General features: G+C 36.5%; 1 protein-coding gene across 1 annotated transcript; it reads right to left on the bottom strand.

The window, feature by feature from the left end:
• Nucleotides 1–12,194: 12,194 nt before the first annotated feature.
• LOC110169703 (T-cell surface antigen CD2-like) lies at nucleotides 12,195–13,772 on the bottom strand. Its single transcript, XM_020935281.2, has one exon. It carries the CDS (start codon nucleotides 13,671–13,673, stop codon nucleotides 12,597–12,599), a length of 1,077 nt encoding a protein of 358 aa, XP_020790940.2. The 5' UTR covers nucleotides 13,674–13,772; the 3' UTR covers nucleotides 12,195–12,596.
• Nucleotides 13,773–17,310: the final 3,538 nt, after the last annotated feature.

Below are 17,310 nucleotides of genomic sequence, written 5' to 3'. Positions count from 1 at the left end.
TCTGTGATTGGCTGAGTGTCAATGAAAGTCAATGAGCAGCTAGAAATATTTTGGCTATCCTGAGTTGGCCAATGTGCTATGATATCTGTATCAGAAATGTAATACTTGATGCACTATGTGCCATTTTTTTTTTTTTTTTTGTAGAAAATGTAATCCTGTTTTGTTTCAGATAACAGTTAAGGATTATAACTTATGATACATATATGTGTATTTTTTAATATTGATACTTGAAATGTAAAGAGTGCTAAAATGAATGGCAGTTTTTAGTGTTTGTTTGCCATGCTTTTTCCAAAGATGTCTTTATAAATGGTATATGTATCCTGTGGAAAGGTATGAATGAAATCTGGTGCTATTACACTAATCACCCTTACTGTATTTCATGTTACTGTACTAACGCTTTAAGGATAATAAATAATACAAACAAGTGTCTTATTCTTTATCGTATAATGTTGCAAAACTGATGTGCAAATTCAGAATAAAAACACTACGATGAATTCCAATACTTACTACTGTACAAAGCAAATTTGAAGTACATTGTCTTGAGTTCTTCTTGTCTTATATATTATGCAGTAGCTAATACAGCCAGCTGCTGTTTTTATATTGAAATACAAACCCAATGCAGTGAAATCTGAGACTTCTTATGATTTGAGTAAAACATGAATGTCTGTTTGTGATTCATCTTTCTTAAGAATGGCTCATGTTTATTCCAGCAGTCTGTTATCACTAATGCAGAGTTTTCCCGCACATACAGCGAGGCCAATTGGATAATAAAAAGGTGAAAGGTCAGAGCAGGCTGGGTGCTGGTTCTTTCCAAACCCTAGACCATGTGGATTCACTTAGCTGGGGCAGGTTGCATTTCCACAACATGCGTCTCTGGAGCTCAGTTCCACTTAAAAGACACATAAACAGAGCAAATACCTTAAATCTATTTCTCACCGTATCTCAGAGGTCTGGAAACAGCTGTCAACTGCCCCATGAGTCATCAAAGCACTATGTCAAATCAAAAGAATGATGTAAGCGGCCAAAAGGTTTCTCATAGTATTGGAAAGTACCATTCTCCAAGCATTATAAGTAATTAGAGCACACAGGTACAGTCAAAATAAAACAGCATATGTGTTCAAGTCACGTCTGCGGGGTTCACTGCGTTTTATGTTAAGTGAAAACAGATATTTTGGTGCGTAAAGAGCTGGTTTGATTGGTGGCCAAAAGCATGCCTGAGTTTGTAAAATCTAATGTAAGTTTTGCTGTGAGACTCAAAGCATGACAACCACTGGCCCAGTGAACAGTTTTCCAGGACACAGACACAGAGCAATGCCAAAAAGTGCAGACAATTCAGCAAAAGCACACAAGAGTAATAAGAGAAAAGCACAAACCTGCAGAGGAGGAGACTCATAAAAGACACTGGTGATGGATGTTTACCATGAAGAGAGTCTGCTCTGAGTAAACCCAGGCACTCCAGCAATCATCATCTGAAAACACTTCAGACAATGCATCATGGGCTATTCACTTCTTGTCAAATCTGAAAAAGCTGGAAAGAGGCATGAAAAAGCAAAAGAAAGTTAAGATTTTCCTTTCTATTAATTATAGTGACCAGAGTCAGTAAATTTTTTTTGCCTTATGGTAATTTTCAAGCAAGGTTTTCTGTATTTTAGCTAAACAAATCACAATATATTGCCACCTTTACTGCTAGCAGGTTTAAAATTGGTCAAAAATAGGAAAATTCGTGACATTTCTTGTATTAAACTGGAACAAATCTTTGGCTTTGGATAAATCTGTTGGGACAGGGGACAGTGCTCCAAATGCCATTCTAATTGAGAGAGCCATTGTGATTGTGTCTTGCCAAAGGACACAACAATACTCACTGGACTAAACAGCAGTCATTTGACTCAACTGACTCAATTACCACTATTTATTTTCACTAGTTATTTTTGCAGTATGTGTCATTGATATTGAACTGCATTGTATTGAAAAAATATGATTACTAGGTAGTTTAAACGTTGGAGTCTATTGGGCGTGGTCTGATGCTTATCCTTCAATATCATTCCCCCTTTCTGATGATTATCATAATGAAATACATAAAATATAACCAAACAGAAAGTCTCCCCTCATCATGTGAACAAACACTGGCCTCTAGAGCCTCAAAACTGAAATTACATCTAAGTGGAGGCGTCTGGACTGGGCTGAAGTACAGTAAGGATTTTCAACAGGATAGAAGATTACAAACAACACTTCACTGGTAAGATCTATGTCCTGGTGCAATTAAAAAAATAATAAAGTACATCGTACTGCTTCCTCAAATTATGAAGTAAATTGAAACAGAAGGTGCGATTTGAGAAAGATTGAGAAAATTTTGCTAACCTGAATGTAAACGCGTAAACTTACAGTGTGAGTTTTTCTTTCACTATGCAGATGTTTAATCTTAGAGAATCAAGCCTGCATTGTTAGATTCCTCATTGCCTATTTTTATGCTAAGCTAATCAATTTAATGCACATGTTCTGCATTTCCAGCTCCATCCAGAAGATGGCGATATAGAGGGGAGAAGTGATTTTTGGATTTTGGATTTGAAGACAGGTAGGCTGTTACACTAATAGTCTACATACTACCCTTACTGCTTACTTTATTTTTATCTCTTCTTTGTATTATATGTGTAATATACTTTTATGTCATAACCAACAAGATCAAAAGCTAAAAACTTGTTTAAAGTTGGAAATCGTTAGGACTAATATGTAATTTATAATTCATAGAATTATTTTTCAATGTCAGAAATATTGATTAGGCCCATAGTCTATTTTAAAATGCAGTGTATTATTTTAAGAAAGTAAAATAACTTTCTTATGTGATTAATATAATTCAGTTGCATCTAATTTTTAATAATAATAATGAAATTGTTTTATATAGTGCTTTTCCAGACGCTCAGAGTCGGTTTAGAATTTGATGCATTATTAATTTACTCCATACCTGGTGGTGGTATTCTACTACTGTAGCCACAGCTGCCCTGGGGCAGACTGACTGAAGCAAGGCTGCATATCTACACCATTGGCCCCTCCAACCCCCACCAGCACACACACACACACACACACACTAACACACACCACGTTCATACTAGGCAATGTGGGTGATTTTATTTTATTTTCATTTTATTATGTATTTTATTTCAACCAAAATAAACTTTTGTCGAATTGACAAATTCAATTTCTCCTTTTGCAATGGACTCTACCTGGACGACTTCAGAGATTTTACTCACATCTTGAGGACAGTTTTTGCCTCTGACACTCCACTGTAGCACCTGATTTTCCCAGCGGTCTCCCATTCAAGTACTAACCAGGCCCAGCCCTGCTTAACTTCTAAGATCTGACAAGAAGGTTTGGCCACAATTTTTAAGTCGTAAGGGTTTCTGTCCCCCTTTCAGTCTCTCTCTACCCCTGATTGGAGAACAGTCCCCACATAGCCTATATACGTATAATACATATATTTATCATATATATTTATTGGTCAAGGCGCCCCCCACCCAAAAAATTATTAAAAAAATAAATAAATAAAATGCTCTGGATGAATCTGGAACTCATGTAAAATGGTAAATAAATAATAGCTACATAGATACATGCAACACATAGTTTTGAAATTTCAAGAGCATGGTGAATGCAGGGGTGGGGTTTAGTGTTGCTGGTGCCTGGTTATTTTCTCGTGTTTCTCTACTTCAGCCTGGTGGCCTTGTTAGTAAAAGCCATTATGAGCCAAACTTATCACACCTTTTCTCTTCCCTCTCCTAATGAAAATATTCTAATATATATTATAGTCTTATCCAGAACATTGTCTGTATTTTCATGATCATTTTGTGGAAATGACAAAACTGCTGAGCTTTTTTTGATATATTCTCAGTCTTTTGACTGCATTCTCCTTAGTGACCACTAGATGACAATAAATCATCATAAATCCAAGGCCCAAGTTTTTACCACACTGACTGGTTCATTATGGCATGGTAATACAATTAGCATGAAACTATATAGTTAATCACATACATGACTCATTGCTGTGACAATACATGTTGTCTCTTTTTCTCTTGGTTGCAACTGTTAACCAGTAAACTTGCTTATGAGTGAACTTGTTTGTGCTAGACTAGTACAAAAATGGATTGCCCATTCCTACTGAACAAAAGTATGGTGGTGGAGTATGCAACTAACCAGTTTTGACAGTCTGATATGATAGTGCACTATTTCGATCTATTTGATCTCCTAAGTAGGCAATGTTATAAAACAAAATCAGCTTTATAAAATATATTATTACACACATTGACAATGTTGAAAATGTGTGAGCAGAATAGCTGATAGTGTAGTGTAATCTGTATTGATAGGCCTTGATTTCCTTGAATGAATGCAGCAACATGAAGTGTAGTGATGGAAATAGTGTATGGATGATGTGGTTACTGATACTGAATGGAACTAGTTTTACTTATTGATTGACTGGATGAATGATTGCATTATCATGCATTGTTATGCATTATTATTGGTATGTATACTATTTACGGCACCAAATAAACTAAACTAAGTAGAATTTTATAAGTAACGGTCACTTATAGATGTTTCTGAGCTTTACTGTTCCAAAGCTCTAATCTCGTCTTTCTATTTGTTACAGAAGTAAATTTTTAGTTTTGACTTGTGGTGATTGTGGTCAATTACATCAGTCATCCTATATTATTGTTTTGCTTTAGGTCACACACTACACTGCTTGTCCTTCAGCTGTCCGTTCAAAAGGACATTGTTGCCGTAAAAAGTTAAGTCCTTAAAGTCCTAAATATTTCACACGTAACTGCATTACATTCAAAGCTATACAAAGTTCTGGCTCCAAAAGGTATCAGTTTCATCTTTTGTCGGAACGTATTTGGCTGTAAATCCAAGCCAACCTCACACCATTACACCCATATCTCCAATAGCCAGCCGGACCCTGCACTTTTGGCAACTGTGGGACATTACACGCTTCACTGTCAACCACTCTGCCAGCACTTTGAAGGAAGTAATCTCAGTTTTGACTTTTACTGGCTCCGACTGAATTAGGTCATTTTTCTGCTATTGTGTTTCAAATGTGGAGCGTTCACATTAACAGCTGCAAATGTGAGGCTTGTTAGAGACAGGCGCGATGCAAGTGGAAGAGGGCAGAAGTGAGGCCCCTGTGGGTTTACAGCAGTGCAATGTGCCAAAACAGTATCTACTAGTATTCAAGAGCTTTGTTCAGTCTAGGCTTATTGTTTGATCTGAAACAAAACTAACAAGAAAACTGAAGAAAGCCTTGAAAAATTACAATGTGATATCTTTGTATTACTATATCTCTGTATTTTATTTTAACTTGTATATACATATTCATAGAATTATGCCTTATTTTGACACAAGTCTCTTGCTATTTTTGCTACTTGAAATTATTATTACCATTTATATTGTTGTTCTTTGTTATTATAATGTATTGTGATGTGTGAGCTACTGTGTTCAAATAATTTCCCTTATGGATCAGTAAAGTTTAAGTCTAATTAGGCTAAAAGGCTAATAATTATTAATACAATACCAAATAAACTACTGCATTTTCAGACCTGGGCACCGGGCTCATACTAGAAGATCTTATTTAGGAGCAAATGCCATGCTCTATCAATTTAGCTTTGTCGCTATAGTATGTGTACCAATGGTGGTACGAAGGGTCTTTTACAGTTTGAGTATTTGTTTTATTTAAAGAAAGAAGAACTCTATTCTTGTTTGTCCTGTTTTGGGTTAATCATCACAACTGCCTTATCAGACATTAGACCACGTTTAGCCCTAATATTGGCCTGATAAAGTCAGTGTTTCAATTTGAGGGTACTCAGGAAGCCAAATTATATCTTAAATGGTACATAGTGTGAAAAGTTTGAGAAACACTGTTAGACCTTGTTAGACCTTTGTTAGGCTTGCAGGCATCATAATTCTCAGTCTGGATATGTTCACTTAACCTGTCTTTATCAGATATAATTCCCCTTATATGAATCTACTGCATATTTTGAAGTCATTATTTCAGCGCCGAAATAACCGATTATAATTATCATTGCAAATAGAGCAAGCAGCCATTAAAACTCGCCGCTAGCTATTAAACAAATGCTGCCGATTATAGGACCTGCGTTTTTGTTGTGGAAAATAGTTAAATGGGGACAGTTAAGTGGCTTGGAAAATGTTGCACCATGCCACATATCAAAAACGCCAGACCGCTTTGGGCCAGGGCATATGGGCTGACTTCAGTCCACGCAGCATCAGGTGAGAGGGGGGTAAAAGCTAATTATTTTTAACAGCTTAGCACTCCAATCATATGAGCTTGTAGGAGATGTTTTACACACTGTAGCCCACGTCACAGGGGATTTTAAAGCTCTCTACAGAAAGCGGCCTTTGTTCTCCACTGTTTTACACCAGCTGTATTAAAGCAGTTTCAGGGGAGTGCTGTGATAGTGCAGACAACACAGGGCCCAATAAGAGCGTGTGTGAGGAGATGGGGTGACAGGCTGACTCTGCACAGTGGAAAAGCTGATGGACCGGTCATGAGGAGTTTTAACAATGATGTCATGTTTATTTCCACGCCACATTGTTTCTTAAGAATTCAAACTGGGGCAGTGTGGCATGGTCATTTTAAGTAAACTTCAGTTATAAATGGCAATGATGATAGCTCTACACACAGTTAAGGTTGGGTTAGCTAGGAATGTTCCACAGTATGGCATTAAACTTTCCTGTGTCCATGGAGATAATTAGGTGCTGCAGCCAAGCCAAGTTAAATTCAGATATGAGGAGAGGTGACCCCCGCTCCGTTCTTTGCCTGTAATGTTGCACAGTATGGCATTATGTATCATTATGTATCACTTAGGGCTGTGAGATAAATCGCAGTTTGAATGAATGCAATTAGCAAATCGCTAAGGTTGCAGTTTTCGAAGTACCATCATTTGCTTCTCAATCAAGAGAATTCCCTGTCTTACTTTGCATAAAAATTGTTAACCTTGTAGTTTAGAATTATTCTCAAGTGTGCTTCTTGTATTAGTTTGCCAGTTCATATTTTAGTCTTTTGTGAATTTTTCTGGACACGTTTAAAATATAAACTTTGCAGAGAATCATATTGTTAAAAATAAATCCCCAATCTAAGAGTTCTGCCTTAGTATCAGTTTAGTATTTGTGTTTCTATTGCTTAAAAACACAATGAAAATGCACTCTAACTATGAGCAGGCTTGTTTTTCCACAGATTTGAACTGTAATTTTGCCTGGTGACACCACCTGTTGGTCTTCTCAGAAAAACTTAAGTTTAATGCCATACTGTGGAACATTCTTGACAAAGCTGTAAAATCTTCATGGCGGCAAGCAGGTGGCATACCTGCTTCTAGGAAAGCAAAATAGTGCACCTTTACACCGATTTGAGCTTTTTTAGCACTAATACTGACTTGTATTATAGCTTTAAATATGTGCTGACACCCAATATGAGCTAGTGCAGACTGAAAATTCCTTTCAACAAAAATAAAATAAGACAGAACTGATCTAAATGATTTATTTATCGCTATAAGTAACAACAGAACAACTTTGTGTAAATACAAATTCAAACATTATGAGATTTTCTGGACCGACTATGACAAGTACATAATCTAATTACATTGATTACATTGTTCAACCAGGATATTGGCTGAACCGATATTTGTTCCATTATCTGTGGCAATATCTAATACCAGTATTGGATTGGTGTATTCTTGTAACTTTTACGTTACTCAATTTGACTTGTTCATTAAATGGTACTTTATCTGGCCTTAAGGGTGCTTCATGGACCCTGTACTGTAACGTATCAATCTCATTGCATCATCATTGCAAGACAGCAGAACGCAGTCAGTGGCAGAGTATAAATCAGATGGTGGTGGACAGTGCTGATGGAACATGCAGAGGTGATGGGTGTCTCATTATGCTCTGGTCCACAGGCTCTATGTGACAGGGTTAAGTCTCATCCGTCACTCTGAATCGCAGCCTTTTCTCAGGGCTAATAACAGCTTGTACCAATGAGACATTACACTGATGCTATCTCCTGGAAGAATGCACTGACTGGACAGGCTGCTGTAGTGGAGAGATTTATTATACTCCAACAATGTTCTTTATTAGGTCTTATTCAGCACAGGGAGAGAGGGGGAGAAGTAAATAGGGAGAGATGGATGAGGTAGAAAGAAAGAAAACATGACAGGGTGCATCTTTTGAGCTAATACAGTTTGTGAAAATTTTAGAAAGATTAGATTTTGTAAGATTCTTGTAAGAATATAACTGATCTTGCTTCTGTCCAGATTTAAAACACAAGATATACCGTGTTTCAAAGTTGACAAATGGCTTAATAAGGGTCAAATTGTCAAAAAATAAATAAATAAAGATATCACTAAATGACACTAAAAGCATACGGGCAGGTATCTATAGTAGAAATCTGACTTTTCATGAATAATTTTAAATGGCCTTGATCTGTATTAGAATGAGTATATAACCTTGTAGTTATATTTTAAAAAGTGCAATTATTTTGTGTTGAAAGTTGCATCCTACTTTCTAAAAAGAGGATTATCATTGTGACAGTGGAATCCATCGTGAGTATCAAGTATGTTGAAAATTTTGTTTAACTACTTATGTAGCTACGGAGTAAATTATTGTATTAGAGTGATAAACTTTGAAATGTATTCATTTATGTGTATTGTTTGCTCTCTATATCAAGTGTCTTTAGGAAAATCCATCTGTATTGCTTCTGACTGAAAGAATTCGTTTCCATGTTTTACAAGTGGATGTTCCAAAACAACCAATAATTTATGCAGTTATTTTATTGCCCCATTGTTCTCATTGAAGCAAGAACATGTTTTTGAATGGGGCATCAGGTATAAAGTGCCCAACAGGAGGATCAAGATTGACACCATGGATTTTGTGTTTCATTTTTAGCACTCCATATGGTGATCTCAGCAGGACCACTGTGACCAGATTGTGCGCCAGTCGACATAAGGAGCATGCATGACTTTGATAAATCAGCCCTGAAAACTTGACAGACACAGATCCCAATTAGAAAGCCACAGTATCACAAGTGCACTTTTGGCAATCATTTCTTTTCTGTTTTGTTTTATATTGTCATCACTGAGTAAATCAAGTAAATGTATTTTATTTTCATATCACAGGTTGAGATAGCATATATAATTAAAGTAAATATGGCTTTCAATCTAAATTTCATGAACATAAACAATACAGTTTATACAGAAAGTATACATCAGAGTTCCCCAAAGTCTGAACTCTGGTCCAAACAGCATGCTTTTGCTGACTGGTGTTTGGCTGTAGACCTCTCTATTAAAAAGCTCTCCAAAAAGCATTTCTTTGATGATTTGAAACAATTGGACCTTAATTCATTAATTGCACAATCCTAGATCTAATTAAACATGTTTCACATATGCAAATACATTACATCAGATACATTTATTACGTCTTTTACCACGGGTTATTCTTTATACCTCACATGCTACAACTTCTGATATCTATTTTTGTAACGGTGTCCTTTTTCCTTTTTTATCATTGATTTGGCTGTTATATTTTTAAACTCTTCTGACGGCACACAAAGCTAAAAATACACTTGAAGCCAACTTATAATACTCATCCCTGTTATGTAATTGTATTTAAACTGTCCCAGTTAAAGTCAATCAAACACACTGTCATTACTGTAATAACTTTGTTACACTTTTAAATCTATTTTAGTGATAAAGGACTTTGTAAGGGGCCCACATGGAGAATAAAAAAAGATAACTAGAACAGATGAAAAAAATCACACAACACATAAGTTTGATTCTCAGTTTAGGTAGTTTGCTGTAGTTTGTCTCTCCCCACTCTTCACTTGCTTTTACACTTACATATCCTGTCCAAATAGTTAACCGCTAACTGCTTGTCTCCACAGAGATGTTATTGCGTTGCTTGGAATGTTCCACAGTATGGTATTTTGCATTTATTCAACTACAAATGTTTTAATTGCTCAATAATACATACAAAAGCATCCATTCTAACTGTGAGTAGATTCATCTATCTACAGATCTGACATGTAATTTAGACTTCGACTAACTTTATTGAGCCACACGGGAAACTATTTGCACACAGTAGCTCAAGCATCACAATATATTAAAATAACAAAGAGCAAAAATATAAATGGTAGTAATGAATTCAAATTAAGTAGCAAAAATAGCAAGAGACTGGCATAAGACATAATTATACAAATAAAAATAAAATATGGAAATATAGTAATACCAAATATATCTTGACCTTATACAAGAGGTGGGTAAGGAGACTTGGCCTGTTCCTTGTCTCCATAGTAGTAACAGGTGCTCTTGAACAGAAAATTTACCTACTGTAGCTTTAATACTTGGTCAGATAGAGCCTGCCGAAAGTCAAAGCAAAACTAATCTCAGTCGCACTTCTCCCTGAAAACTGACATAAAAGCTCATAAACAGAAATAGGTCCAAACAAAAGCTTCAAACATTACCCATTATCTCCTCTGGCCCTTCTTCAAAAGGACTTATTATTATTATTTTCCCTGCATTTGAAAGCCAAAGCCTGCATTGTGTAAAATCATAAACCAGGATGTAATTTTGTGTTGGCAGTCAGTCATACACACAAATATTACAGGCATGTTTGAAGTGGTGCACACAAGATGGTTATTACAGCGTGAAGTGGAATTCACCCATCTGATTTATAACAGGTGTAAGGGCATGCATGGGGAATTTGGCACACTCAAGAAGTATCATTATACAGGTGAGTGTGTAGTCAAATGATAGGCCCTCTGCAGGGTTTTGGGTTTGTTGACCGAAGTTTATCTGCTCTTTGTGTCTACAGCTGATTCAGCAAGAATGTTTGTTTAGACTCATCCCTGTTTGTCAGTGAGCCAGAATGAGATAAGAACTGAGATCCTTCAGCTGATGGGCCAGGATATTATAATGGGAGGCAGCACTTTTGCTGACACTTAATTATTTGGTATGATATACTTCAAAAAGCATAGTCTCTATTTTAGTATTAAGACATTTTGTATTGGAAAATATTTGTTTCCATGATTAGGATTTAGCACCTTGCTCTGAATATGAAATGTCCATTAGTAAGTAAGCAGCATTCTACATTTTAACTTTGACTCCTTAAAGTTCTAGTCCTTATGCTATGCTATGCATATTTTAACTTAATACATTGACTATTTATTTTCGCTTTTGCCATATGTCAGCTGGGGAAGCATCACTTTTAATTGGAATTCACTGTGTCTTTGATAAAAGCTTTTCCAAGACCTTTTATTTATCCACACACACAAAAAATACACTTAAATTATTTCTCTCAGTGGCGCCAAAGTCCACCAGCTCTTTTGGCTTAGAAAGAATAAAAGCTTTAACAAGCCATTAACATGTCTGCGGTTTAAACAAATCAGATGAACAAGTAATTTATATTTCCTTGTATTTGGTATTGCGTGTCCGACATAAGCTGAAAAACTGTGGTTTCCATAAGTAATTGTCCGTTGTTTAACATCAAAAGCCTGCATTATTAAAGGCTCCAAAGGGCACTTATTAAACAGATTTCTCAACTATTTCCTCTCCACTTCCAGGGCAGTCAGGCGATGTTTCTGTGTTTCCTAAAGTGTGTATGTGCTGTTGTACAGTGCACTTCAAATCCTAGGCGTGTGTGAGGCTCTGAGGATGTGACGTGGCGCGTTGCCAGCCAAGACCCTGCGTTTGGAGAGAGGACAAGAATAGCATTGTCCCAGCTGCAGCTGAGAGCAGCTCCTCTTTAAATCGGCCAGAGCAGATCTGAGTCGTGTACAAGAGCAGTGCACACAAAAGATGACATTGGTTTGTAAGTTTTAGTCGACGGCATTCAGGGGGACCCCATTATGTGACTGTCACACAGTATTAGTCTGAACTGCAAACACTTTCATGTGTGGATTACCAGTCACCATCACAGATAATGGATATTTGTCTTGGCTAATCTAGTCCTCCATTCATTCTCCCCATTTAAAGTTCTTGCAAGCGTGCACATTTTAACATAGGAATGCTGACATGTATCCCGGCTTGGAATGTGACATCCATATGGTGCTGTTTATAATTTTCATGAAAATATTTCAACAAGATAAAAACACTGCACATTTAGACTCACATCACAGGTTCCATTTTTACAGTTAAATCTTTTTAATAGAACAAATATAAGGCACTCAACTCAAGATAGGCAACAAACTTTTGTTACTAAATATTTTAGAACAGAGAGTAATTTTAAGGCTAGATTGTAAATTGGTCTCATTTCACAAAAAAGTTTTCTTTAGAAAATAAAATTACATTTGCATCTTAAACTTAAACGACATTCACATATATATAACAAAAGGCAAACTGTGTCAAACATGTCAAATCATATTTCCAAATCACAGTGGATATATTTTTTTGTTTGCTACTAAAATGCTATGTTTGCACAGCCACACTACCTTTTTACAACTAACACTAACCATAACCTATTTGAAACATACACTACATAGGTACGCCCATCATCAAAAAGTACTTATGTTTCCCGGAGAACATAGAGCTGACCCAGTTTCCATGTATTGCTCAGATGTCTGGTGTTTTGGGTCTTTTGGTCCTTGGTTTAGGCACAGGTGAGGGGTCATATCCCTGCTTTGGGGCAGCTGGCTGCAGAGAATCACATCCAGCTTCAGCTTCATGTTTGGGTTCACTGTGCTCTGCTCTTGGAGAAGGATTTGGACTTGGTTGTTGAGAACTTTGTGGCACATGCATCGTTTCATAATCCGCTTCTACCTCTCTTCTGGTTAAAGACAGCATTCTGGGCTCCTCTTTCTCCCTGCGTTTGGGCGTTTTGTTGCGTCGCTGATTGCAACACAATGCAATGATAACGATTATCAAAACAATGACAATACCTGCTGCTCCTGCAAGCACTGCTATGACAGTTTTATGTGGAAAACACAGCAGATTCTGTGATGAAGGTGGACAGATAGGAATCACATTGTCACTTATCTCATTACTGACCTGGTTGGACACACTACAAGTAAAACTGTTCTTTGATTTAAGTTTGCTCAAAGGTATCGTAAGCATCGATTTTGTCTCTCCCATTAAGATCTTGCCATCCATTGTCCAGGCATAGCGCAAATCTTGACTTTTGACTGTGTCACAATTGAACATAGCAGATTTCTTGTCACAGCTGTAAGTTAGTTTAGGCTTGGGTACTTTTTCCATCACACATAGAAAACTACTCCATGATTTCATCAGAGCACCAGTCATGTTGTAGACTTGAGCTTGGTAGACTCCTGCACTTGTGAGCTTTGGGTTGGTCAACACCAGAGATCCGCTGGAGGTGATGTCTTCTGGTCTGCCTACAGACACTTTCCCTTTGTCCCTTTGGTAAATAACAGTGTGATTGTGCATCCATACCAGCTTTTCAGTGTTGGTAAGCTTCTCATAGACAAATGGACAAATAGTCAGGCGTATTCCAACGGCAGCAAGTAGATCACAGGTATCTCTTCTTGCGGTGGAGATTTCCAAAAAAGCAGGCAAAATAACCAAGATGATAAAATGAGCCATGGTAAGTTCTGTCACAAAAGCTGTTGTTGCATAGTTCACTGTTTGTAGTCTAAGTAAGAAATCTAAGCTTTGGGGGAAGTGGGTATTCATAGGGAAGGAAATACAATTGATCAACAGCGCTGTTTCACTTCTCACTGCCTATAAAGATTTGCAAAATAGCATTATGAATATAGACTCACATGATGTTGTCACAAAAACAGTTAATAATTATTTAAACGTGAAATTAGGCTAAAATGGGGAAACATTTTAACACAATCCTGATGAACAGTCCAATGCTAATATCTGCAGAGACATGTTGATTTATGAAAATGCTTTATAATTTATGGTGTAAAAATATAATAATTGTTACAGAATACAGAAAGCTAACATAAAACTGAAACCAAAAAGGAGAAAATATGTTTTAGGGTATTACATCAAAGATAGTCTTAACAACCTTTCCCTTACACTTAATTAATTTAAGTAAGCACAATGCTATGAAAAATTTGTTTTAAAAAAATGCTCCAATGCTTCTGATACCCAGCACCCAAATAACCATAGACAACAATTTTCTCTTACCTAAAATTGCAGTAACAAGTTGAGTTGAAGTACCACCCAGCAGCATTCGCATGTTTTTGGATTAGTCAGATTTAAATTGAAACCACACTTCAAAGTCTTTTATTGCAGATGATGAAACTTAAGCAATCCTAGTCCTCGTCATTCTGTTCAATGCATTGCCCTTTGCAGTACCCATAATTACACTACACTAAAACAACCTTACTTTCTACTTTACGATTAGCTGTGAATCACAAACTTCCCATAACTCCACAAAATACACATCTGCTCCATTTACCAGCATTGCATAGATTTCAAGCCTAGAGGTAAGACATTAATGTAAAATGTGCACTATTCAGAGAAGCATTAACATCTGTGCTATGAATTGCTGGTTGCACTTGGTGTATAGTTTTCAAGAATAGCCCTGGGTGTCTGTGAGTGCTGTTGTAACAGTTATGCATGCGGAGGAACAAAGTGAAGCGCAGGAATGTTATTTAAATCTGTTTAATATTACAGATGTTGAATGTCAAAGAAGTTACTTTTATGGTTTGGTCTCTGCAGTATTTGTAACAGAAAGCAAACGCCAACAACAGTGCAGATTTTAGCCTTCATTTTAAATCCAATACCAATCCAGATATAAAAATATGTTATGACATATACATTATAAAGTCAGAAAAACTGTGAATATGTGAATATGATGTTTAAAGGTCCACCGTGTAGGTGTTTTAATTGCTAATAAATACCTAAAACCTAAAACTAAAACTAAAAATAAAAATAAATACCTTGAAAACATGCATACTGTGAGCATCTTTCCGCTACTGATCTGATCTGTAACTTGGCCTGGTGGCATATACATATTTATTTATTTATTTGAATTCTATATTAGGTCTGTCACGATAATTACTATATCGATTTATCGTTCACTATATGGAAACTAGAACAGTCGTCAGTATCAGTGTGTACAGTTTCTTTGCAACAGTCTGGAGATTTGAGGTACTTTTGTTGTAATACTAAGATCTGAGCTGTAGAGATTTCAATAAGTAATTTCTGTGGCTAATTATTGCTTCATTCTGTATTCAAATACTCATGTATTTGTTGCAGCTCTGACCTTTATGATACTGACTATTTAAAAATTGTTTTCAAGAATTATCTTGCATTATCATTATTGTATCAGTGACCTAAAGTAGTTTCAGTATTATTGTTTATCGCAGTATATTTCTGTAACAATACTGTGCTTCAAAATTTGATTTGGTGATGTCCGGATCATGACAACCGAAACTTAATCTTGAAGCAGTTGGGTTTTCAGTTAACAGGAAAGAAGTATATGACTAAATAGTGACATATTGCGACATGTGTCTGAGGCTTATGCAGCATTTCAGTTCTCTAAACAGCTTACTCCATCTCACACCACTAAATCACTATTGAGGGCAAAAGTGCACATTTGTAATCAGGAGTTTATGCTAATAGCTTTGTTTCTGCCTGATGCCAAGTCTAATTGAACAGTTTGATCCACTCTTAATAGGCTCGGAAAGAACAGCCTTGCATACATTGGGGTTAATTGGCTTCAGTTGTTCATCTTTTTAGGAGAACAGGCTGGGCGTCCGTCTGCTGATCTAATGTTTAATTCAAGGACACAGATGGAGGTGGAACAGAGAGGCCTCCCACCATAAGCAGACTGGACCGTGGCTAACTGGCCATGGGTCACATCAGGGGGTGTGGTGGGGCCACTTACTGATTTTTGGCAGTAATGCACTTCACCAAAAGAAGACTCTGAGGGGATTAACTAAGGCTTAGATGTCTGTAATTAAATGTGATTTTATTTTAAAGCACATTGTACTTAAAGATAAGATTTGAATATATATAATGACTGAGTCAACTTCTTTGTTTTGGTATGACTGAGTTTCACTTCAGAGGCTTGTTCACATTGTTTATGACACAAACACACTATGAAGCCAGATTTACACACACAGGCCAAAAAGACAGTACAGACTCTGAGACACACTTGGAAACTAGACCTGCCAGTTCTATCTGGGAATTTGAACAGAATCAACTTGTCCTTCATCATTTTCTATCAATGTTGCTGCTCCAAACTTCAGATTTCATAAAATATACACTTATATATTCCTGCATTCAGATTGCAGAGGGCTCCAGAACATTAAGTATCAAATCAAATCAAATCAAACTTTATTTATAAAGCACTTTTCATACAAAATGCAACACAAAGTGCTTTACAGTGATTAAAAACAGTCCCGCATTTCCAACCACCCAACCACCCACCCACCAACCCAACCCCCGCACCCCCAACCCCACATAGTCAAACAACCAAACACACACTCACATACACACAAACATGCACACACAGACACACACACACACACACTCACACTCACACGCTAAAATACATAACCGGACACAATAAAATAATAAAAAAAGTATGACCGCACTCTTCATAAATTTGAGAGTCATTATACACAAACAATCTAGATTTTTGTAATTATGTAATTTGAAACTGGAAAATTGACATCTAAAACTCTTAAATATGCCCAACTCCAACTTGTGAATAGTCAAGAAAAAAATATGTTTCTGTCTGTTTATAGTATATTAATGTTTCAATAGTGACTTAAATAGCTTATTTCTGTGGAATGTAGAATCACAGGCATTTCATAATTTGGTTTGGAGTATCTGAGTCCTTATGTCTTTGTGACATAGTAATTTTCTTTTTGCAGACTTTTGCATTTTTTTTTTTTTTTTTACCTTTCTTAAATAAGCAAAACGTTACAATATCATATTGTTTAGGCAGTAAATGTAAGCAAAGTAAAACCCCATAAGTCACAGGGCCATATATTCTAATACATACTTTGTAAGTTGGACATTTCCTGTACAGCTCCACACTGCTTCACCTCGTCTCCTTAGGCAGAAACATTTGACTTCTTTTACAGATTGCAGTCCTTGAAATTCGCTCCCACGACTTCCCCAAAATGGCTGCCGAGACAAAAGCCAGATCTTTTCTTGTGACAGGGTTCAAGAGATCAGCGTTTATATTTCCGTTTGTATTACAGAACTCCATAAATTTTCAGTGTTTTTGTGAAGCTACCTATACAGGAGAGAGGGCTGAATAGAGAAACATTTCCCATAGTTATTTTTGCATGTGTAAAAAAATATGTACTTTTGCGTATTAAATTTTACACTCTGCCTC

The sequence above is a fragment of the Boleophthalmus pectinirostris genome, unplaced genomic scaffold (assembly GCF_026225935.1).
Source record: "Boleophthalmus pectinirostris isolate CB_2022bp ecotype Guang Dong unplaced genomic scaffold, ASM2622593v1 HiC_scaffold_2, whole genome shotgun sequence".
Lineage (NCBI taxonomy): Eukaryota > Metazoa > Chordata > Actinopteri > Gobiiformes > Gobiidae > Boleophthalmus > Boleophthalmus pectinirostris.
This window is presented reverse-complemented; position numbering and strand designations above follow the sequence as displayed.

Excerpts from the sequence above, each read along its gene's own strand:
- LOC110169703 (XM_020935281.2), bottom strand. The coding sequence starts at position 13,673 with ATGAATACCCACTTCCCCCAAAGCTTAGATTTCTTACTTAGACTACAA.